General features: G+C 44.3%; 1 protein-coding gene across 1 annotated transcript in view; it reads left to right on the plus strand.

Annotated features, from left to right (window-relative positions):
• The first annotated feature begins 17 nt into the window (after positions 1-17).
• The window catches only part of Rtnl1 (reticulon), a 37,657-nt gene continuing 12,923 nt past the window's right edge, over positions 18-24,751 (plus strand). The window contains exons 1-2 of the mRNA XM_025306800.1: positions 18-200; positions 3,229-4,922. Coding sequence (XP_025162585.1) covers positions 3,755-4,922 — 1,168 coding nt within the window. The 5' untranslated portion in view covers positions 18-200; positions 3,229-3,754. The remainder of the gene's footprint in view (positions 201-3,228; positions 4,923-24,751) is intronic.

Consider the following 24,751-nt stretch of genomic DNA (forward strand, 5'->3'; position numbering starts at 1 on the left):
CGGTGGTAGTACTCGTTTCGCGCGTCTGCGGCGCCCTATGACCGCGACCTCAGCCGGCCAAGCTCGGCGACGAACCCCGAACACTGCAACACGCGCGATCCGCGTTGTTCTGCGTTGCGCGCTACGTCGCACACGGCGAGGCCTCTCTTCCTCTTGCTCGCTTGCCTTTCCCTCTCGACGAATTCTCCCGCTGAAAACAGGTCAGACGTTAACCCTCTCTTTTCCTCCTCCGCCTCCTATTCGTTGCCGCGCGCCCTTATCGCATGTCTTTTTTTCCTCGCGCGTTTATACGACAAGTCGGGGCGGGATCGCTCGATCGACGACGGCTTTAGATACACGACAAGGGTATCGATCACAATTCTAAGATATCGAGTCTTTCGTTGGTCTTCGCGGCTGTCGGATGCGCTTCTCACCTTCGGTGGCTCAACGAGAGACTGCGTGCAATTTTTGGTGGTCGGGGGACTACGTTCTCTTGCGTCGCCCCTGTTGTTATTTTAAAGCTAATTTACATTTATCTGTCAACAAAGGGTACGTTCCGTTTCACGCATATGCGCGCATTTATCTATAGTTTATGTCACGTATACTATAAAAAATGCGCGCATATGCGTGAAACGGAACACACCCTTAAAGAGTGGCTTTGGGACGGAAGTTCTAGGAACACGTAGAGCCATATTGAGAGCACTTTTATCAAACTAATCGATTTAGTAACCTTGCCAGACTCCGACTAAAGTTGCTGAGATTTAAGTTGCCTCGTTTTCTATTTCTTTTTACAATAGTTTCTGTTGGAATTCTGTAAGGTTGCTAAATCAAATAGTTTAAACCCGAGCTTGGTAAAAATAGTCCTGAGAGAGAGAGAGAGAGAGAGAGAGAGAGAAAGAGAGAGAGAGAGAGGGAAAGAGAGAAAAAGTTGATGTATCAGGTTGTCGTCGTCATCGCGAATGAAAATGGTCGATTCGCACAGAGTGGAAAAATCAGCCATTTTAGCGCTCTCAGTACGATCGAATGGACTTGCGACGGCACTGAATTGCATCATTCTCGGAATAAAAGGAATGTGCCGCACGGAGATTGTAAGGAGAGACATGAAAAAAAAACTATTCTAGAAAAAAAAGGAAAGAGAGCACGGAACGTGTGAGGAAAACAGACGAACCTAACGCAGCCTTCGCTCCAATGTAATGTCAAAGTATAAATAGCTGTTTTGTATAAAGTCTGTTTTGTAACTTTAAACGAGAGTATCGTAATCTTTATATTGTTATGGCGCGGCTACAATATGTAGTGGAGCAATTATGCGCAAAGACAGCATAACGAGATAACGATATTGTCGTAGAAAGTTACAAAATAGTGCTACTGCGGCGGTACACCGCATTGGCAATATTTATCGACATATACAGGGTGTCCGGGATCTTTCGGGAACGAAAAATTGTAAAGATTAATCAGATCAAACTGAGAAGAAAAGTTAAGTACGTATTTTGCAAAGATCATAATAGTTATTAAGTTATTAATGTTTGAAAATGACTACATTTAGAGGCTCTTTTAATTGATAATTTGAAAATTTGCATACTTATTCGCAAAATGACAAAGGACTTTTTTGTTCACAATGACTTAATCTAGAATTATATGACGGTTATTGTGACTAGCGATAGATATTGAACTTTGAACCCTGAATCTTGAACCTTTTGCTAGACACAATAGCGACAGATTCAAGATTCATATAATTGTAGATTGGGTCATCCTGAACAAAAAAGTTCTTTACCATTTTGCAAATAAGTACGCAAATTTTCAAGTTATCTATTAAAAAAGCTTCTAGATATGATCATTTCCAATTATTAATAACTATTGCGATTTTTGCAAAATGATACTTGACTTTTCTTCTCCGTTCCGATTAATCTTCACAATTTTTCGTTTCCAAAAGATCCCGGACACCTTGTATATATAAAGTAACATGAATATCTATAAATATACGAGTATCCATAAATAATGATATAAAATAAATTATCCCAGCAAACGCAATGTAACATGCCTGTCAGTCAATTGTAATTTCCTGTTCAATATATATGTTATATGATCGCTACATTGTTGAGTAAGAAATTACAATTAACAGATATGTTACATGTTACATTGTGTTCATTGAGCGGAAAATTGTCAGCGGAATACCACAGAGTTCCCGCTTATCTCGAGTACACGGAATCTTATCAATCTGCCGATGTAGTAACTATAAGCGCGACATTTGTCGACGGCTTAGGGTAACAATAAACTCAATATGTTGCGTAATAAGCGTAACCGCGATACTTCTCAATGGTTCAGGATAACGCTAATTGCAAGCGCGGCATATTGTGCTTATGACACATCGTAGTCGAGATACGAGATCGTAGTAGTCAGCGAGCGCGATATATGTATGCTGCAAATTTACAGACCGACCCCTTTCGACTCAGCTGTGTAATACTTGAAGTACACCGAGAATGCGCGCGATACAATCGATAAAAGCGTGACGCTTCGTGTAAAAATAAGCGGAACTATAATATTTCGCGCGGGATATAATATTTCGTCGCGCAAACGGGCGTGGTTCGCGTTCTTCAATTGACCAAGCAAACAATCACGCCCGCGTGCTCGTTCCGCGATTTCTCTGTCAGCTCTCGAAGACGTCATCCTCCATTTCCGCTTCCGAAAGAGGCGCCACCAGTCACGACGATCAGCCGGTCGATCGATCGATCAGCCGGCTCGCGTCAAGTTCAAGTCAATCCGGACGCGTGCGAGAAAGAACTCGCGCGTGGCATTCATGCGCAGCGCGCTCTCGTGAATCCGCCAATTGCTCGTGAAACGGGAAAATAAAACGACATAATGCGCCGGCGACATTGACTGGTCTGATTAATGGTGGTTTTCATGGCGTGCGAGCGCGTTCGCGCTACGCGAATTTGCGCGAGATCGTTGCGTCTCCCTCCTGCGTGCCAGTCGACGGTGGTGGGGGGCGGCAGCGAGCGCGCGATTGGCCCGCGCCGCGTTCGGCACTGCGGGAGAGGGTTATCCCTTCGCGCGATGGGGAGCGCGCGATCGAATTCACCCGTCGATCGTGCCGAATACCGTGCGACTTGGCGTTTGCCGGTGGCCGTGCTTCGTAATCCGCGACCGCGACGAGACCTCTCATCGGCTGTCGGTCTCTCTCCCCCCCGCCCTCTCTCTCTCTCTCTCTCTCTCTCGCCCTCTCATCGTTCTCTCGTCGCTTCGTCACCTCAGTCTCGTCCTTCGCGTTCGTCGACCTGTCGTCGACAGCGACGCTCTGACGCTAACGACGTCGACGGCGACGAGGACGACACCGCGGCTTCACGCTGCCGCAGGGCGCCCGCGCAACCCGGGAGCCGACGGGAGAGAGGAGGCCATAGCTCGCGCCTGCGAGAGACGCGACGCGGTAACGAGCAGCAGCAGCAGCAGCAGCAGCAGCGGAAAGCGCCGCCGGTGAGTCAGGCCAGCAAGGACGTCGGATGTGCCCCACTGAGGAGCTGCCGGCAGCAACGACAACGACGACGGCAGCAGGTGGGAGTAGCAGCGGCGCTCCTCGTAGTACCTGGCTTTGATGAGAGTAGGGAGCGTCGCGCAACATATCGCGCAACGTCGTGCAAAAGGATCGAACGCGCGCTGTCAGGCAACTCGCTCGCTCGCTCGCCTGCCAAGAAGCCGCCTCTCGCGATCGGTGAGTCATCGTTAGCCGCGCCAATCCCCGCCAACGAGTCGCAGCGATTCGCTGTCCTCCCCGCGAGCGAGGATGGATTCGCGGATCCAGGACGCGGCTGACAACGCACCGCTCAAGAGGGATCAGGACTCCGTCGACGACTTCGAGCATCTCGGCCACGACTCCGGCTCGCTGTCGGACGAGCGTACGGAGCAGCATCCGCAGCAGCATCTGCCGCCGCGACTGATCGACCCACCACGTGTCGACGACCTGCTGCACATCGGCGACTCCTTCCAGGCATCGGACAACGTGCTACCGAGCGCGCTCCTCGTCGACGGCAACGTCGACGCGAAGCCCGTGCCCGCGACACCGCCGCCTTCCGCGGACTTCGAGAAGTGCGAGGCCATGGCGCAGTCGTCGGACCCGTTCCAGCGGCCGCTGGACCCGGTCGATCCTAAGCTGGCCACCATGGCGTTCGTCGAGACCGAGCGGACGAGCGCGCACCAGCTGCTGCGCGACGAGCACGCCGATGACGACGAGGTGCAGCTAGAGTCGCCGCCGCCGCCGCCGCCGCCGCCGCTGTCGCTGTTGCCAACCTCCTTCACCGCGGCTGCCGAGCCTGCCGCGTCCCTGTCGGACGGCGATGCGGCTAAGCAGGCCAACTACGAGCTCGGTTTCGAGGAACACAGCAACGCCGTTGCCGATCAAGGCAAGTCGCAGCACGAGCAGCGCGAGGCCGTCCCGGTGAGCGGCGCCAACGACTTCGGCGAGGACCTCGTGCGTGACGTCAGGTCGTCGGTGTTGCCGGCGCCGGAGAGATCGCCGCTGCTGGACTTCCTCGGCGACGACGAGCGCGCGCCGAGCCAGCAGCAGGACAAGGTCAAGAATATCATGGACGACGACTCGTGGAACGTGGTGGAGGAGGCGGACGTGAAGCGCGAACAGCTGAAGGAGCCGGAGCCGCCGACGAAGCCGTTGCCGCCCTTGCCGAAGGAGGCGGAGCTGCTGGAGACGGCGCATCGCGACAAGTACGAGATGTCCAACGACTTCCTCCTCGAGGAAGCTGCCAAGGACAAGCCGCCGCCGCCACCGCCGCCGCACTCCGTCGTCGCCAGATCGGAGCCCGAGAACAACACGAAGCGCCGAGAGACGTCCAAATCCAAGGAACCCGACTACGTCTGTTCCCGGCCGCCCGTCAGCAAGACCAAGAAGGACGAGATCGAAATCGCGCCCAAAGAGATCTTCAGAGACATTGGACTCGGTGAGTGCTCGACCTTTTGCTTCCCGCTTGGATTTCCGCTGCGAACTTGCTGCGCTGAGAAGGTCAGCAAGCGCCGGTCGAGCGGTCGAAAAACGACAGGTCTCTTCTCGGGGAAGACGACCATTTTTTTATGGAATTAGTAATAATACATTTTTATCGAGTCAACAACAACAGTTGGGAGGAAATTTTGCAGAGGTTCTTCCTCTGTTTAACGGAAAGTGGAAAGTAGCGTGAGAGCGTCGTCCTGTAAATTTGCGGAATTTTTTCCGAGAAATCCCGAGGACCCTCGTCGCTCTTTTCTCGGCAGCGCGGAAATGTTCCAGCCGAACGCTGGCATTTTTTCCTCCATTTTTGCGGTGCGGCGGAGCGCCGCGCGCGCTTTCTTCCGGTTTCTCGTGCTTGTGGGATTCGAGGTTAGGTCCTCGCCGCGTTACGAGCGAGATTAACACCGATCCGCTTGTCCTTGTCCACTGGAGTCAGTTGAACCTTGACCCAAGCTCGAGTCCCGGGAAGTCCGAAGGGAATCAGGTTCAGAATTAAAGTTTCATCCTCGACTCTGGCGGAAACGCGCGCATCCGAGCACTGAGAAAGTGCGACGAGGACAGTGCGTAACGGCGTCCGCTCGCGACGCCGCGATTAATTAACGCGTCACGTCTAACGGCCGCGAGAGCCCGAAAGTCTCGGCCGAGGGAGAAGACGCTAATGAATTTAGCGGCGATGCACAAACTCGCGCGTGCTCCTCGCGAGCGCTTCCGCCTGGCTACAGCGAGCGCGCGCCATCCTCGGCGTGATACTTGTTCAATTATCTTTCCCGTGCCCTTCCCCTGCCCCCTAAAAATAGACACCCGTAGCGTGATCTGCGTATTTTCTTTTTTTTCTCGCTACGCGATGCCACGCTCTACTTAACTACTGAGGAAATAATGCATTCCGCGGGGCGCGTCGACGCGCGTCCAATCCCGCCGCGGCAACGGTAACGCCGCGTAACGTTCGAGTCGTTGTTCGTCCGTCCGGTCGTTTTACATGGGGATTAATAATAATGTCGCGAATCAATATCGGCGACGTCGCCGGCAGTCGGCGCGAAAACGCCGGTCCTCGCGCCGGAACCTCGCGCGCTTCCTTTTTTGCCGGCCAATACGACATTGCTGCCGACAATAGACGCGACGGAGAGACGCTCTTCGGAGAGAAAGGAAGACGAAGACGTCGGGAGATTCTTCCCGCGCGTGCAACATGAGCGACGTAGCCGGGGCTAGGCCAGGTTTAGCGGCGAATTTAGCACTGGAACTGGCCGGTGATTGACGAGTTATTTTCAGCCGAACGGCCGAAGGGGAATACTCGATCGGGAAAAATGATTGATAGCTGAGGAATGTCTGAAGTAGCGATTTTTGAAAATATTACACAGGATGTCCGGGATCTTCCGGAAACGCGAAATTGTGAAGATTTGGATCGAACTGAGATAGAAAAGTCCGGTATCGTTTTGCAAAAATCGCAATGGTTATTAAGTTATTAATGATTGAAAATGATCACATCTCTCAGAGGCTCTTTAATGTAATTGGTAACTTGAAAATTTGCGTACTTATCTGCAAAATGATAAAGGACTTTTTCGTTCAGAATGACCTAATCTACAATTATACGACAGGTTCAACATAATTGTAGATTAGGTCATTCTGAACAAAAAAGTCGTTTACTATTTTGCAAATAAGTAGACAAATTTTTAAGTCATCAATTAAAAGAACTTCTACATGTGGACATTCTCAATCATTAATAATTGAATCAAGAGGGCACCGTAGCTTTGGATAAACAGGCTCCAAGCCTGCTACACGAGAAGGAGGAAGAAGAAGAAGAACAATTTTTGCAAAATGGTACTTGACTTTTCTTTTCAGTTTAATCCGATTAATCTGCACAATTTTTCGTTTTCGAAAGATCCCGGACACCCTGTATATGTGAGGCAAGGAAGACGATGTTCGTTTATTTCTTTCTGGTTTCTGCTTAAAGGCCATCACACACAAATGAACGTAAGCAGTAAGACATAAGCAGTAAAGAAACTGACCAATCACAATCAATTATTCTCGTAAGTTTTAAAATGGCATCCTTAAATTTCGATTGTGATTGGTTGATTTGCTTACTGCTTACGTCTTACTGTTTAAGTTCGTTTGTGTGTGATGGCCTTAATTCTGAAAAAATAAGAAATCTACGAGGGAGAGAGAGGGAGAGAGAGAGACAGAGAGAGAGAGAGAGAGAGAGAGAGAGAGAGGGAGGAAAGTCTCTTGCGACGTTTAGAGACAGGAAATGCGCTGTTGCAGGTTCGAGTAATTTTTGCGAGAAATTTCAAGTTGGTAGTGTTGCAACGTTAAAGGGCGCGTTTCTTCTCACTTCGTCGCGTAATATTTGCCTCAACTTGACCGGCCGCCCCGTGCCATTCCGTACGGCTTGCATCATACAGCTAAAATCCCGCCATGCGTTATATCGATCCGTAGGAGACACCGTCGCCTGGTTCCCCCGTACGTTCCTTGCGTGCACCGTGAAAACTGAAAAGTGCGACGTGAAATGCGTCACGCTGCGCGTACGGGTTCTCCTCCGATAAAAGTACTCACTTTTTTTCCCTTTGCGTACGTTAAACCGCGCGCTTCGCGAGATCGTTCGTCCCGACGCGTCTCCTTTGTTCTGCTCCACGATATTTGGGGACAAAGATTTGTACGAAGTAACACCCGGTATAATATTCGATATTTCTGTTTTTGTTTTTTTTTTTCAAGTATGCAATTTACCAGAGAATTGCTCCATCAAAAAGACTCTTCGACTCGGAGAATGTTTCGACGAAAATCCACCGAGATGTTTCTCGTTTCGTTTTCAGTTGAAAAGCTCCCGCACAATCTGTGGAAAAGTTTTAGCTACACAATGGTGGTGGGGGTAGAGAAACAAACCGTGACTTTCCTCGTCTTTCTTCAAGGAAACATCGAGAGCCGTTCTCTATATTATTCTCTATATTATTAGCGAAGGAGACTCCAGTCGAAGCGACCTGCGAGTAGAATGTACACGAGTATTTTCTACGATTTTGTTTGAATTTCGTCAGCGCGAAACATTCGCTCTCGGCTCCCTCGCGAACGTACGCGCCATAATTCGTGGTATTAGTCATCGACTGTTATACGTAGCGCACTTACTCATACATTTACAATGGTTTATATCCCCGCGTAACGGCGGCTGCTTGGTGAATGAGTATTTTTATACGTGATTCACGCCGCAGAACCGCGTATTTTCTCCTCGTTGTACAGGGAGCGTCGATGCTCACCATACGCATATCACGGAAACACACGATTGCGTGTGTAAAGAAGATACAGTCGAGTACAGTCAAGCACGAAAAGAGAGAGACAGATAGAGAGAGAGAGAGAGAGAGAGAGAGAGAGAGAGAGAGAGAGAGAGAGAGAGGGAGGGAGGGAGGGAGGGAGGGAGGGAGGGAGGGAGAGAGCGAAGTGTTAACACTCGAAACCAGAGTCACACTGCAAAGCAAAACGGTTTCGACAGTTTTTTTTTTTTTTTTTACAAACGTTAGTAACTAGTCTAGTTGTAAAATTTGAGAATCATTGCTCAAGGACTTGCGCAAGAGAGGGAGAGAGAGAAACCCGCGATCTTTTGGCTTGCGCAGTTTGGCTGAGCAGTGATTCTCAAATTCACAACGGATTACCAATGTCGCTAGAAAAAAAAACTGTCGAAACCGTTTTGCTTTCCAGTGCAAACCGATCTTCTCAAGGCCTGATGCTTCCGAGGAATTTCCAAGTGACTTGAAAAATCATTCGTTTGCAGGCACATCAGTCCCGATCTACAATAAGTGTTTCCCGATCTACAATAAGCCCTAAGTTTTCAAAAAATGATCAATCACAGTCGAATATGAGGAGAATAATCGATTGCGATTGGTCAATTTCTTAAAACTTAGAACTTAAAACACCTATCGTGGATTGAGACTTAAGCTGGGTCTATGATTGGTGTAGCAAGCTTTAAGCCGTAAGAGATGGACCAGTCACAATTGATTATTCTTCTCACGTCCGACTGTGGTTGGTCAGTTTCTTACGGCTCGAAGCTTATTATACCTATTGTGGACCCGACCTCAGTCATTTGGTTGTCACTAAAGCCCGTATCAGACTGGATGGATTGGGATTGAGATTGGATTGAAATTTGAAAATCAATTGGAGAAAAGAAAATAATCTCAAATATATTAAACTTAGCCCTGATTAGTTAAATTTCAATCCAATACTCAATTCCAATTCGTATAGTCTGATATGGGCTTAAAAAAGCCCGTGAAAATATAAAAGGCATTTACATTAAAGAACATTTATACCAAAAATACCAACGTGAATATCAAGCAATTTAATCCGTACGAATTTTCAATGTCTCTAACAAGGTTCTGAAGCTTAAGCCTTGTTAGCTTCCCGGTAGATTTGTCGAGCACGGATTTTCAGCTAGAAGAGCTAGAAAGTAGATGAACTTCGCGGTCTTTAGATTTTCAAGTGCATCCTACTTTATAAGACTACACTGAGAAAAAATTGTATCAAAAATTAAACAAATATTTGTTCGAACACGACTGTGAATACATTTACTTAAATTAAGCAATTATTTTCTAAAATTCAAGAAAAAATTTTACATTCTGAGAACCTCTGTATTTCATTTTATAAATTAGTCGCTTAGTTTGAATAAAATGTATTCACAGTCGTATTCGAACAAATATTTGTTTAACTTTAATACAATTTTTTCTCAGTGTATACACAATTTTCTGCTTTCTCTTTGCGTTTGTTTGCGTTATTTGCGCTTTTGACACTTTTCTAACCTAATGCCTGTCGCACACCGAGCGCGATGAACAATAACCAATGAGAGCTCTTGTTTCTAACGAGAGGCCGGCGTGCAACGGGCGTGAGGTGTAAAGGTGCCAAAAGTGCAAGCAGACAGACCTTCTAATTGGAATGTATTATTTACAAAAAAATGATATATTTAATAACAATAATCCTACGCTACACAATAAAAGAAAAATTGGAGAAAGATATTCGGCTATCGCGATGTTTCTCTTAATTCCGAGAATCTGCCGATATGTTTGTATATCTTATGTTTGTCGGACGTGTCAGCGTATTATTGTCTCGTAATAGTTTCGTAATAAGACTTTATACCGGGATTGTAAACGGTAAACATTTGAAATAGCACGTAAGAGAGGCGGATCAGCCTTGGTAAACGTCCATTTGCAATTTTTCACGTTGGAAAGAGTCGATCGTAGCGTGAAGAAATTGACAAAACATTGGGTACGAAATATAAATACAAATGTACGAGGCAGATGGAGCGTTTCATATTTAAGTAAAATTATTTCATAAACTATATATTTAAGCAAATAAATTTAATGCCATATATTTAAACAAAAATAATGAGGTAGAAAAGCTGTACCATATAAAATATTGAATTGTTCTTTTTTTTAAAGAGAAATAAACTTCAGAGATATGAGAGAGAGAGAGAGAGAGAGAGAGAGAGAGAGAGAGAGAGAGAGAGAGAGAAAGATATAAATAATATTTTTGTGAAACGAAATTTAATATTTCTGCAATATACTCGCAATTTACTCGCCGGTTTGTTTCGCACATATTTTCTTTTTACATTGCGGTGTTTTGAGACAAAGTCGTGCGTATGTGTAGTTTCATAAGAGAAGATACCTGAGTGTCTCATATGCGGGAAAGTTTATTTTTAACGCGTAAAGTCTAATCTCGACATAACACTCACGCAATGCTCAAGTATCTACTAAGCTTGATTGTTGCCGATGAAACTTGCTACTTGTGCACGAAGCTCTCGTTCTGGAACCATCTTAGAATCGAGATCAACTGTGCTGCCCACGGTAATAAGCCTTCCAAACCATTAGCATACTATCGAATGAGCCGCGAATGATTCGCAAAGAAGAGATTCCTCTCTCAACAATGTTATCCAGCAAGACCAGCGCGAGATTCGCGAAGCTCGCGAAGAAAGACAATCGACCAAATCCCCGCCGATTACGCATCTGTAGTGTGCGCGGAAGAAAAACAATTCGATCGACTCTAAACGCGACCGTGATAAAATGATCGAGCCGGACGTGTTTTGCTCGGAGGAGGCAGAAGCATTTTCCTCAAACAAATTCGCTTCCAAGAACCGGAAATTCCGTTTCTCCCGAGCAAAGAGCGTCCGCTCCATTTATCGCCGCTCTTAATTCGATCGGCCTCTCTTCTCTGCGCGCGTGCGCGCGCGGAAACGAATTCCTGATATGTCAAAGAAATTCAATATCCGGCTTAGGGTGTCAGCTTAGGTACTTCCAGCGAATGATCGGATTTTATCCGCGAGCACTCGCGGATTACGACGACTGACGCGCGCTCAGAGCGAAGAAGCTCCATACCTTTGTAACCGACAACCGACTTCGTGTACGACGGCTCTTCTTCTCGTGCCAGGTCGCGCTCCTTGCTCGGCTGGATGCTCGATCGATCGTCCTGTGCAATCGATGCGCCACGGTCCGCCGTCGCTAAAAATAGACGACGAGAGAGCGGCGGAAAGATCGCGAAGTCGCCGGCACGCGCGACTTCAGCATAACCGACGCGTTAGACCGTAGAGACGAGCAAAAACTGCTTACAGTTGGAGCCGCCGCTCGTATTATACTCGCGATGCCCGCACTTATGTCCACTCGTAACCAAGGCACCAGCAACACTGAAACACCGCGCCACGTCCTTCCTTATCTTCGATAATTATCATCATCGTCCGCGGGCGCGAGTCGCGCGTGGGTAAATCGCTTTCATCGCCTCGTCGGATTTTCTGATTAAATTGTCGTTTAACCTCGCGAGCCGCATTCCACATCGTCGCGGAACGTGTCCGACTGATGCGGGCAGACCTCGGCCGTTGCTCGACGATGCGATGATAGCGACGATTTCGGGATTTCTCAACGGCGATAGCGAGATCGTCGTCGGCGTAATTTTTTATGCGATGCTCCGTTTCGCGGACCGACGCGGAACTTTCTCGGAGATCCGTGCGGGATATCCACCGAGTGATGTCGGGTCGGCTCGGGAATCCACGAGGAAGAAATTTACGAATCTTGCCGGGAGATTACGTGAGATAAAAGGAGGGACGCAACGCTCGAGCTGACATTCGATTTACGACGTTATTATCTAACGCGGATTGTTATTAAAATATAAACGATAAATATAAACGATAAATTGCATATCGTTCGCGTCTCGTTCGCAAAACGCGATAATTCTACCGAGAAAACATGACGCTTCTAGCTGGAGCGCATGCGAAAGATTAAAGCAGGAAAAGCATATATCGGGTGATACGAGTATCAGGGAAAAGCAGAACCGAGATCGGCTCGACACGTGACAGCGCCTTAATGAGAGGGATGAATGCGACGTTGTTGCATCGCGCGATTTATCGGGTGAAAACCTTTCCCAGCGTATGACCGTGATAAAAACTGTAAGAAGAAGCGTAAACGCGCACTTAACAAAGTCGTCTCGTCAAGTTAGCGGTTATAGACAGCCTCGAACTTATAGACAGTCGCGACAGCCGACATGACGCGCTGTGTGCGACCGCACTGAGGGGAAAATATCTGAAGAGTTGAGAATATTTGTCGGTGTGCTTACTGTAACGTACTGTAACTCTACAGCGACACAAATGTTTTTTTACATTGCGAAGAAATTTCGTTGGAATGAAGAAGTGTGCATTTTCTTGAATCTGTAGCTTTTCATCAAAGCAGTCGTTTATTCTGTTCGAGTGAGAGAATTTGGATTCAAGCAAATATGCTATCGGTACTCGTCGAGTATTTCTTCTTTATTTTTTTGAGTATTTTTGCTCTCAACTCGCTTTATTATTTCATAACCGTTCCACACAGAGCGCTCGATGACTCTGCAAGAATCATGACAGGGTTTGTTAATAGTATTTTTTATCACTCAATTAAACGTATCTAAATAATACATGTAAAAGTCATAAGCTCTATTTATGTATCTTACATTATAGCTTTATCTATCTACGTATTACATCATGCTGTGTGTAAAGGCTGTTCTCGTTATAAGCATTTTTCATGGCACTTATGCTTATCATACAGACAATGATACACAACGAACATATTTGAGACGCCATAGAAACAGAAATACGAATACGAAAAGAGATATGAATACGAATAAAATAGAAATATGAAAAAAATATGACGAAATAGAAGCACGCGAAGAAAATTATCAAAACTTACTGAAATTGATATATAAAAATTTACTGGAATCGACATATCAAAATTTACTGGAACTGACATATCAAAATTTACTGGAATTGATATATCAAAATTTACTGGAACTGGCATATCAAAATTTGCTGGAATTGATATATCAAAATTTAGTAGAATTGATGTATCAAAATTTATTGGAATCGATATATCATAATATGATATAATATGAAAATTTAGATAAAACTTTCAGTGATTTCGTTGTTTTAGTATAACAAAATAATTTACATCGTGTTGTATGAAGTAAATTTAATGTGATTAATTTATTAATGATTAGTAATATCACTAATAATAAAGTATATTTGCTTCATAAGTGTAATTAAAAAATTCCAGAGTTTCCATTATCGACTGTTTCATGTTGTAACAATTATGGAAATCTATCTGTCGATCCACAGTTATCGTCGATGAAGGTCGCGCGATAAATTTCAAACTTAAAATGCGAGCTTGATTCTTACGTTTCATCGTGCTGCGCGAATATCTCGCGATTGCTTATCAAAATTTATAGCAATCGCTCTCCAAGACAGAAACAACGTTAGCGCTCTCGTAGTTGATGTTTGTATCTAGATTATCGAGGCGCCAGAGATAATTTTACACTCAGTCGCTTGAATTACGTTATGTAATAAGAAGAACAGGGGGGACATTTTATCCGAATTGACACTCGTTTATACGTGCTCACATTCCTTGACTTCTCATGATCGTTAAGTCGTTGGGCTCTTTGTGTTAAGCCCTTGCATTCCAAGTGTCGGCTCGCATCTTGCACGGAGAGAAAAGATCGGTTGAATTGACGAAACGAATGACGATGAACGATCCTTAAACGTGCCTCGATTGAAGAAAATAGAATTGCCGTCTGCTGAAACCGAATTTGGTCCTCAAGAGAAGCAGAAGTTTCCTCAACCACAAAGTGGGTTTGGCTCGTTCATTGTCACGTTAGTTCAACCAAACTTTTTTCGATCGGTCTATTTGAAGTCTATTGAAGACGATCTATTTGAAGGCCACGAACGAACGAGATGTGTAACTTGCATTGGCCGTTAAGAGTAGGTTGCCCATCGACTACCATCCTCATATTTTACACTTAAATTAAGTGGTTGGACAACTGTCCAATCGAGTCCGGTATGTGCTTCCTTCTGAGTCGTCTTATTCGTGAAGTCTATACGTCAGCGAGGTTTTGAACAAGGACTTTCTCATGTCTCCCAAGTCTATCACGGTACCTTAAGCAGCATTGTTGAATAGTTTCCTCCAGTGTATGTATCTTAACGTGCTCGTAGACCTTGCTATTACGAATAAACCACGAGACTTGAGTAGGACGCGCGCAGAGCTTTGTTTTGAAAAAAACGTTGAATTATTTCTAGAGATTTGAATTATTTGCTGTGCCCCACAGGTCCGTTCTCCCATAGGCCATAGGTCCAGACTGGCTTCAGTATGTTTTTGTACATTAGGTATTTATTGCTGGTTGAGAATGGAGACCGTTTTCTAATTAACCAATTTAATTTATTAAGACGTAGGTTCAATTAAACTTGTTTTATCTGGATATGATTCCTCCAGACAACGAAAGCGCATGCTCAAATATAACAGGCTGATTGGCAGACTTTAGGTATATTATTATTGTCGAGATCTTGCACTGACCTGGGAAATGGGCAGTTCTCATTATAGCGTTGAAGAGTTAAGAAAGTATTCTTTTAAGTTATTCCTTTTTTTGAAGGCTTCTTCAAGAGCTCAGAAGTAACTAGGTTGCAACATGGAGGTCTTCGTCTTGGCGCCTTTATTAGCCTTGCAACTTTCTCCGGTATGGTTGAATGGTTTTTCAAGTTTAAGCGGGCTTTCCAAGAATCCGTTAATTTCATCTCTTAGTTCAGAAACCATTCTTATTTCTTATTGGAGGTACTGACTGTTGTTGTAGTCTCTTTAGGTGTTTGATTACTTTTCAGAGAGTAGTCCCCTTCAATAGATGATAAATTCTCTAGAAAATATTGGAATTATTCATTTTTATCCTGTAGGGGAAAACTTTCAATTCTCTTTAGCAGTTCTGTTGACAAGGGCTGCCTTGTCGTTTGGGTGTCTATTAATTTTCCACAGTCATTGTGTAATCTTTTTCCCTCACTTTTTCTTTGACTTCGTCTGAATGGCTAGAACTTTCTTGGTAAAGCTAGGGTGGATTTTAATACTGCCGTTTGTGCGAGATTTGTTATATACATAGCAGTATTTTGAACGTTATTGTTATATTTGAATGGTACTTTTAAACCAACGTTTGACTCTACGTAGTCTTTCTATGATTTCTAGTCCGTTTTTTATTGTATATTTCTCTTTCTTCTTTTTATTAAGGAGTAGTGTACTTATTGTGATTATTACTAGTGAATGGTCTGATGTACTGTCCAGACAAGATTTCAATTATAGATAGTATAGATTCTCGATATGTGTGTCTTTAGAAGTCTATGAGGTCGGATAATTTTTCGGGATCAGCCGCCCAATAGGTTAGTTCATCAATGGATAGCGTTAGTACTATGTCCACATGCTTCTCTAGTTCACTCTATGTTTAATCTAGATTCTCAGTATGTGTGCTTTGTATTCCAGTTACCACCGGTTATTACCTGGGTATTACCGGTGTAAACCTGAGTTCAAATGTATAGAGAAATTACGTATGCATCTTTTTCAATTTGTTGTTTTGGAGGACAGTACGTGGAGGTTAAAGTGAGTTATTTTTGCCAGTCAAGTACTGAGATTGATGTAGCCTGAATCTTCTCACTTTTGTATTCTGGCAGTGCAGAGTGCTTGATTGATTCCTCAATCATAATAACTGTACCTCCATGTGCTGCGCCATCTGGGTGATCTGGATGTGTACAGTAGGTCGTATTCTGACAATCGAAGCAAAGATCGTTCAGTGAAACATCCCTTTCGGGTTACACTAGATGTTTTCTTTAGGTGGTTCCTGTTTTGAGACGCCGGAAGTTCGCCTTCACTCCTCATCGTTAGCTACCATGAGGCAGGTGGAATGCGTGACGCCTGCAATCATCGTGACAGGGCCCAGGGTGAACGATTCACAAGTATGAGCCTGGGTCCGGTACGCGACCCAGGCGACGTCATGCCGGACTTGGCAAGGACGTTGATTATTAGGGATGACAGTGACCCGTTTCAAACAGTTTACTGCCACACATGTAGAGCTTGGCATCACTCGGAGGTGGACTTTACTTCAACAGGATCTCGGTCTGAAGTTTAGCTTGAAAGGTGTACTATGTGTTAGAAAATGAAAGTTTCCATTAGAAGATTGATCTTTCTCAAGATTTTCTTTGACGGAAAATTATCCAAAATTTTCACGAGTGTAAATAATAAATACGGATTAAGGGACGCCCCCCCGTTTAACCAACGTTGGCAAATAGGTTCCACTTAATTTGACGGCATTTGCAAGTGAATTGTCAACGATCCACGCAAAAATCCACGGAGCGCGAAAGGTGGACATTTACTGGCGGATTAGCCGAAGACTACAGTCCTCCGATGATCGCCGATCCTGTCGCATTAAGTAAACAGCATTTAGAGCGTGAATACGAGATTATCGAGTTCGAGCATCGTTGCGCGATTAGTCATGCTCCGTGACTTGTAAACACGGACCGAGAGCCGATCTTCGAACGGTCGTTGGTTACTTTCAGATAACTCTTGCGGCAAATCGAAAAATCACGGGGATTCGCGTGTCTATACCTGCTCGAATCGAAAAGATATCGGAGCGTCCGGAAGCGGTCGCAGGGTCGTGTGCATAGGACGACGCAGGTATTGATCGGTGTGCGGCTGTTCCTCTGCACGCTGCACTCTGCGGCACCGACTATGCAGTTCGCAGTTCATCTGCGACGCCGACTCGTCGCATCGACGGCGGCGGCGATCTGAGAGATGTCGGCTTTGGTTTTTGCGAGAACTTACTTCTTCGTCTTCGCTCCGAGATTTTGAGATACACCGTAAAACCTTGGGCTTGTTCTTCTTAGCTGCACCGCTGAACTGGTGGCAATAAATTAGAGCGAGAAGAAATACAGTTGTCTCACTCTAACTTACTGCACCTGCAGTTCAGCAGCGCAGCTAAAAAGAACAAACCACCCGGCCACCCGACTTCGGTAGATTATTATTCTCCCTCAATTCCGAGGAAATTTTATAGGTACGTAGCGCTCATGCTTGATGTAGTCGAGTGGCATAAAGTGCGAATGTGCCGAGTCGTCTGCTCTTTCCGAGATATTTTAGTTATTCGGTTTAATTAATGTGCGGAAACGTCTTTCCGTTTCTGAGAAATTTTAATAGCCCGGCTCAAGGTTGCTCTGAAAAAGTAATTAAAATTGAAAAATATTTTGCTGACATATTTCATTCTCTGTTGGTGTATTAGAAAACTATACTGCATAATGTTGTTGAAATATTATCATAAGAGAAGCAAAATTGAAATATTTAATTCACTTTCTCACATTTTTCGACATAATCAGCATTTAAATAATAAAAACATGATGAAAAAGGCATCGATGATGATTATTTCGAGAAATGAGTGAACAAAATGAGTTTAAAAAAAGTCTTTGTATGAAAATGAAATTTTGACAATATTGTAGGCACAGATTTTTAATGTACTATTACTTTAATGTACCAATATAATGAGATATTTTAGTGAGATATTTTCGAATATTAATTATAATTTTAGTCTTTTTTATTTTAAAGTCTTACCGAGCATGGAATGCCGAGTTCACACAACCTGCATGTTCGTCTGCACCACGTGGGATGGCTCTTTATTTCGATATATTTTCTGTGATAGGTTATCTCGACAGAAATGAAGCAATCGATTTTGCTTTTAGTGATGTTTTCTAACTAATATGCTCCGAAAAAAGCAGAGTTCGCTGTATCTTGTCTGGGCCAGACTGTATCTCGTTCAACTTTTCCATACTTTTTTTTTTTTGTAATTCGAATTGTGCGAATTGTGGACATTTAACGTAACAATATAACCAAACCTTTTTGTTTTTGAAATTATCGTTATATCGTGTGACAAATCAATCTATATATTCACACGTGTATTGTTCGTACGCATTTTATTTGGAATTGAGGATATTTCATTATTTGTGCAAATTGAAAAATTTATGCTACGTACCGTCATGGAGCTTGCGCGTGGAAAAAGCCGCATGCATTGCCGATAACACTGTTTACTTTGCTTTAAGCTCTGTTTTATCGGTACTTGACGTTACAGGAATCCGTCAATAATAGTTAACGCGTGCGCTAAAGGGGGAGTTAGCAGTCTCCTGCGACCTCTTCGATTGACGTTTCAGTGCTGTACACATATCTTTTTTTTTTTTCTTTTGTATCACCTTTATATAAAAACAAAACGAATACAATGTGTTCTCTCGTCGTGGAATATCTTGGCTTGTAAAAATGTTCGTCGAATAAATTGGTCTGCGCGATTCTGCGCTAAATTTACGACGAGTTTCCGAGGCAATGTATAATCTCAAAATAATAACGAGTTATGAGACGCGGAGAGGGCTGCTCGAAGGATCGATCCATCTCCTTGACTTTTCCTCTGCGTTCTTCAAGTATTCGAATTCGTGGCATTGCGCCAAATTCCTCGCTCGATCGCATTCAACCGCAAATTATTTTTCGGCCTTTCGGAATGAACGTCAGATCAAGTTACGAGCGTGACTGCTTTGTCCTTGTGCAGCCTCGGAATTTGCAGAGTCACGTCGGTTGAAAATAAATAGCCAGGCCGTTTCGATTATTTCGAGATAAAATGTCGGTCGCGAATGTAAGTAAGAAACGTACTCATCCTACACATTTCGCTGGCCATCAATTATAGTCATCTATTCTTAGTATTGTTCTTAGTTTTAGTTTTGATTCTATTTGCAGTTATCGAGAAGTACGCGGATGAGCGGTTACGGCTCGATTAAACCGGCCAGAGATTGTTATTTGCGTGGATTATCATTTTGGCGGTTTCGGACCATCCGCGCTATCCTTGCCAGATGTCCCAACATCTTGGCACGCTTGTCGATATGACAATACATAGCAGCGATACATTACTATCGAATGTCTCTTTTGTCTGCGTACAAAAACACTAATAGAGTCGCTTTCCAGTTCCGAGTTGAAGATTGAATAACTACCGACACCTCATTTTTCTCAATGACGGCGAACGTATACACAGATTAATTATTCAGATGTCTAATAGTTACTCAAATTGAAACGATGTATGATTTCATAATTATTTAAACATCTTAAAACATCTAATCAATTAATTAATTAGAAGAACTCTCCGGCATTACCACTCAAGATACGTAAAGGATAAAATTTATATAAAAAACGTTCGACCGCGCGTGGAAACGAATATGTTTTTTCTTTTCTTTTTCGCATTTTTGCACGATTAATCTTTCTAACGAGGCCGCAGTGAGAAAAATCGGCACTTGTATAATGTGAAAAACCGATTACGACTCATAGTTGTGTAATTATATATTTCACAAATATATGCAATTGCATTTTTCGTGAAACTTTTTTGTGCAATCGAATACGTTCACAAACACACGTACAAAATTGCATTGACATCGCTGCGTGCTTGTATCTTACGGATATATACAATTGCAGTGCACATTGCAATTGTATATTGCAGCGTCTTCGGCGGGTTAGTAACGTCGCCAGTTGGCAGTGGCGGACCGGTGCCGCTCGAACGGGAGAAGACAAACATACCATAGGCGGACAGGTGGACGTGCGAATAAAATTGGCGAAAGCCAGCGAGCCACGATTGAGAACCTTCAACGGCGCGGGGCGGAGCAGGCGACGAGCTCGGCCGTAGTTGAAAGCGCAGAGGGGTCCGTTTGTGGTCTCGCGTGGGCGCCTCGATGTCTGCGGAATTGCGCGTCACCCTTGTCTACCTGCTCGCCGCAACCCTCCGTCATCGCTCATTTATTCATCGCGTCCTGCTTCTTTCACTTTCGAATTTCCCAGACCGGCCGCGGCGCTGCCACGCGGCCGGTCCTTCGCGGCCGGTCTGCGACGACACGAGGAGGAAGCGCGGGGAGGAAGTCGCGTGTGTACCTACGCGATACGATGTGAGGGATAATTGACCGCCGCCGCCGCCGCCGCCGCCGCGACAATCGCGCGGCGGTGAATGCGAGATTTCCGCCTGCGATTCGCCGCCGGCGCGGCGCGGCGCGGCGTCGGGAAATAACGACTTACTTTTCTTCCTCCTTTCGTTCACCGACGGCGACGCCTGAAACAATCGCCTTTTCTTCGCCGGAACGGACTTTTTTTTCGACCGCACGTAATCACGAGTACAATCGTTAATTGCACTCGTTACTTCGCACGTGTGTGGAATATAATATACAGGGTGTCCGACACAGGACACGTAGCTGCAGGCAGAGCTCTGCGTGAAACTGAACGGAAAAGTCCTTTGCCATTTCGCAGACAATCGCGGTAATGGAGGCGTTAATTAACGGTGATTAGCGGATTAGCGCGAACGGACCGAGTCGTCAGGCAGTTTCATTCGAGACTGTCAACAAAGTCAAGCATCTCGGATGAGACTTCGCCATGACCTTGATATTGGCATGTATTATAGTACTGACCCTCCTGAGTAACACACAATAGGTTTGAGCCGTCGCTCATTGTTTGTTAAAAAGTTATTAACAAAAGTAGTTTCCTCTCCGCCAAAAAACCTAGCCTAACCTAACCCAACTTATTATATCTTTGCATATGGTCATGTACTGTGGGTTTTAAGAAGACTTTTTCAGCAATTTTCAACAATATATAAAGATGTAACAAGTTGGAAGGGCTCCGCCCCTTCTCCACTCATGTATACTATTTAATATTACATTTTTTTAATGCACATTATGTCGGAAAAACAGGGCCTATCTATCAAACTTTTTTGTTAATAACTTTTTAAGGTAAAACTCTCGTTTAGAGGACCTTCTTCTAACTTAACCTAATCCTAACCTTCTCGCACAAAAAGTTCCACAATATATCAAAATTATATATCATATTGAAAAATTCGTGTAAACACATATTGAAGTTTTATGATGTCTAACTGTCTGAACTGTAGTTGACACTAACTGATACTAGTGCTCAAGACAATTGAAACTGCTTTTGTTAATAAGAACAGTGAACTTTGTTCTTTACTAAATATTTGTTTATAAACACATCAAAACAGAATAGTAACTTCCGTTATATGTTGGATATTTGCTTTTGAAATATATCCGGTATCGGAAAACCGCAGTTTATTTTTGAAAATTCTATTGCTTATAATATTTAATAAACAACGAGCGACGGTCATTTGTACTTGTTATACTCAGGAAAGTCAATACAATAATACAGGATGTCCGGAATTTCTTAGAAACGAAAATTGTGAAGATTAATCAGATCAAACTGAAAAGAAAACTCAAGTATCATTTTGCAAACATCGCAGCAGTTACTATTAAGTTATTAATGATTAAAAATAACCATGTCTAGAGACTTTTTTAATTGATGACTTGAAAATTTGCGCACTTACTTGCAAAATAGTAAAGGACTTTTTTGTTCAGAGTGACCTAATCTATAATTAAATGACGGCTATTGTGTCTAGCGATAGATACGAATACATTGAACTTTGAATACTGAACCTTGAACTTGCCGCTACACACAAGAGCTGTTATATAATTGTAAGTTAGGTCGTTCCGAATAAAAAAGTCCTTTAGCATGTTGCAATTAAGTATGCAAATTTCCAAGTCATCGATTAAAAGAGCTTCCAGATGTGATCATTTTCAATCATTAATGACTTAATAACTACTACCTAACAACTTAATAACTTACTATTATGATTTTTACAAAATGGTACTTGACTTTTTTTCTCAGTTTCATCTGACTTCACATACGATTTTTCCTTCCCAAAAGATCCCGGACACCCTGCATGTGCCAACATCAAGGCCATCGGAGGTACCTTCGTTTTAAACGGGAGTTTTACCGAGCGTTAAACTTCCCGAAAACTTCCCCAAGCCTGACTCGCGCGACATCGAGCGGAAAAGTGCGAGGACGATTCGCGTCTACGCCACAGTAGGGATGCCGATTTTAAATCGATTTAATCGGAGCCTAAAAGATCGATTTCGAATCGATTTTCTGGAGCTGAATCGATTCAAGGATCGATTTGTAAATTCTGAAAATCGTCAACACGATTTTTTCAGTTTCTACTAGTAGTATAGATTTTTTTTTTAATTCTTTTTAGTTGTAATATTCTATTTAGTTGTAGTAACTCACTTAAAGGCTGCACGATGCACATTACGTTGCCATTAGGCCGATATCCCATGGGCGAAAATTTTCAACGGAATGGAACGCGCGAACCAATCACAGCCACTTCATATAATAGTATATATTATATACATATATATATATGCATATAATAGTAAACGTGATTTCTTATTTGATAACGTTTAAAAACCCTTGATTGACGTGAAAGATCTTTCTCTATCTTGATTGATGTGAAAGATCTTTCTCTATCTTGTTGTGGCCACACACAACACAACCAAAAGAGTACCATCTGTTTAGTTTCTTTAATTCATATTAAACTTTATATGAATTACACGAGGTCTACTTTAGAGTCTACTGTAGAAATTTGACAGATAGTGTATACTTTAATGAGTGGTTCACTTTACACGCATACCGATTCCAATCGATTTTCTGAAATCGATTCTTTACAAACCGATTTCTTAAAGATCGATTTTTTTCTTCGTGATTCGAATCGATCTTTAAATCGATCTGTTTGAAAAAAAAAAATCGGCATCCCTACGCCACAGTCTTGCAATGTCCGTTCACAGGCGACCGGTTGCGCAAGATCTTGCATTTGCCGCGCGTCATGCTAGTCGGCATTAGATTTGAATAATTAGTATCGCCTGGCGGATGACACATTCCTTTCGGCGCGAGCATCAGCGCGGACGTCCTTTAATTAAAGACGTGCGCCTCCCGGCCGTCGGCAGGGAGTTGGTTTGCCCGCGAGTGGAGATCGCGAAATATATCATAAAGTCGACTTATTATTGTTATACAATTGTACAACGGCCCGCTATTTTACGCGGGGCGGTTGTGCAATGACAATTTACCGCGCTGCTGCAGTGCTAACTCGCTGAAATGTTTTATCTCTCGCGATTGCAAGGTTGCCAATCTATCTTCGAATTGAGACGCATGTTGTTCCTCTTAGTATGACTTCTGGCGCGCGCGATTGAAAACTAACACGTATATCGTGCATCGGCCGTTTAGTATTAAAGGTCTGATTATTGGTGACTGAAAAATCGCGCGCGAGACCAGGCTCTTCCTTTTACGACCATGACGAAGTTCGCAGTTCCGCGCGAGCTGTTATAGCGCGATTTCGCGATACTTGTCGTACTTTACGAGCCTTCATGATGAAGGTGATTCCGAAGGTGGGGAGAAGATATTTGTTTATCAAAAAATTGCAAAAGTGCGGTAGAAACGCAAGGTGATGCAACAATCGTCTGCATCTTCACCAACGAGGAGCGATCGATATAGCGTTTGATATGAAACCGCAAAACCTTAAAGCGGACGTATTTATCTCAGATGCTCACGCGCGATCGCGCGAAAGTTTTTATTGTACTTCGCAGCATAGTTATAAAGTGCAATAAAAACTCGGCTCAGAGAGAACTCTATCTCTGGCAACATGCATCGGCGCGAGCGAAAAGCGAGATGTGCGACCTTCCGGCATAATTGCCGCTAATCACAGGCGAGCACTCGTGTATACTATTCGTACTTATTTGTTAATCGATTTCGTGCACTTGGCTCGTTGCGTCTTTATCCCCCCTCCCCCCTCGCTTCCGCCACTCCTTCCTCTCCTTCCGTGGACTCGCTTAGCCGATCTGTAACGGGCCTCTCTAACGCGATATCGCCGTTACGGCATAACCGAGGCGGGCTTCGTTAGCGGAGTTTATAACGCAAAACGTCACGGATAGGCACCCCGTATGACCGTTGACCGGCGGCGATTGCGCGCGAACAACCGCTATGCGGCACACCCGAGCGCACTCCGAGCGAGCGCACGCGAGACGCGCCCGTGCTCTCTCCGCCGGTGCATTCATAGAAAACATTTAACGAACAATCAGACGAGCCGTGCCGCGCCGCGTTACTGCGCGGCACAGCGGTGCCTAAGGGCGCATTCACACCTGGGCAGAAAAAAACAGAAGTAGTAGTAGGAAGGCAGCATCCAAGAGAGTGACAGAGAGAAAAACTCTCGCAAGAGAGGGACAGACTATCAGTGCCATTTGTGATTGACATGGGCAGAAAAGCAGAAAGGCAGCAGCCAATCACAAGTGGCACTGGTAGTCTGTCCTTCTCTTGAGAGAGAGAGAGAGAGAGAGAGAGAGAGAGAGAGGGAGAGGGAGAGGGAGAGAGAAGGACAGACTATCAGCGCCACTTGTGATTGGCTGTTGCTTTTCTGCTTTCTACTTTTCTACCTAAGTGTGAATCCTCCTTAAGGGCGCATTCACACCAGGGCAGAAAAGCAGCACAGCAGAAGCCAAGAGAGTGGCCGCGTTCAGCAGAAAAAGCTGCTTACTAAGCGCTTAGTGATTATCGTTTCTGATTGGTTCATTCCCCTGGATTTGTTAAAGATCTAATATAATACTTCAATCATAGATAA

The sequence above is a fragment of the Harpegnathos saltator genome, unplaced genomic scaffold (genome assembly GCF_003227715.2).
Source record: "Harpegnathos saltator strain DR-91 unplaced genomic scaffold, Hsal_v8.6 scaffold8, whole genome shotgun sequence".
Lineage (NCBI taxonomy): Eukaryota > Metazoa > Arthropoda > Insecta > Hymenoptera > Formicidae > Harpegnathos > Harpegnathos saltator.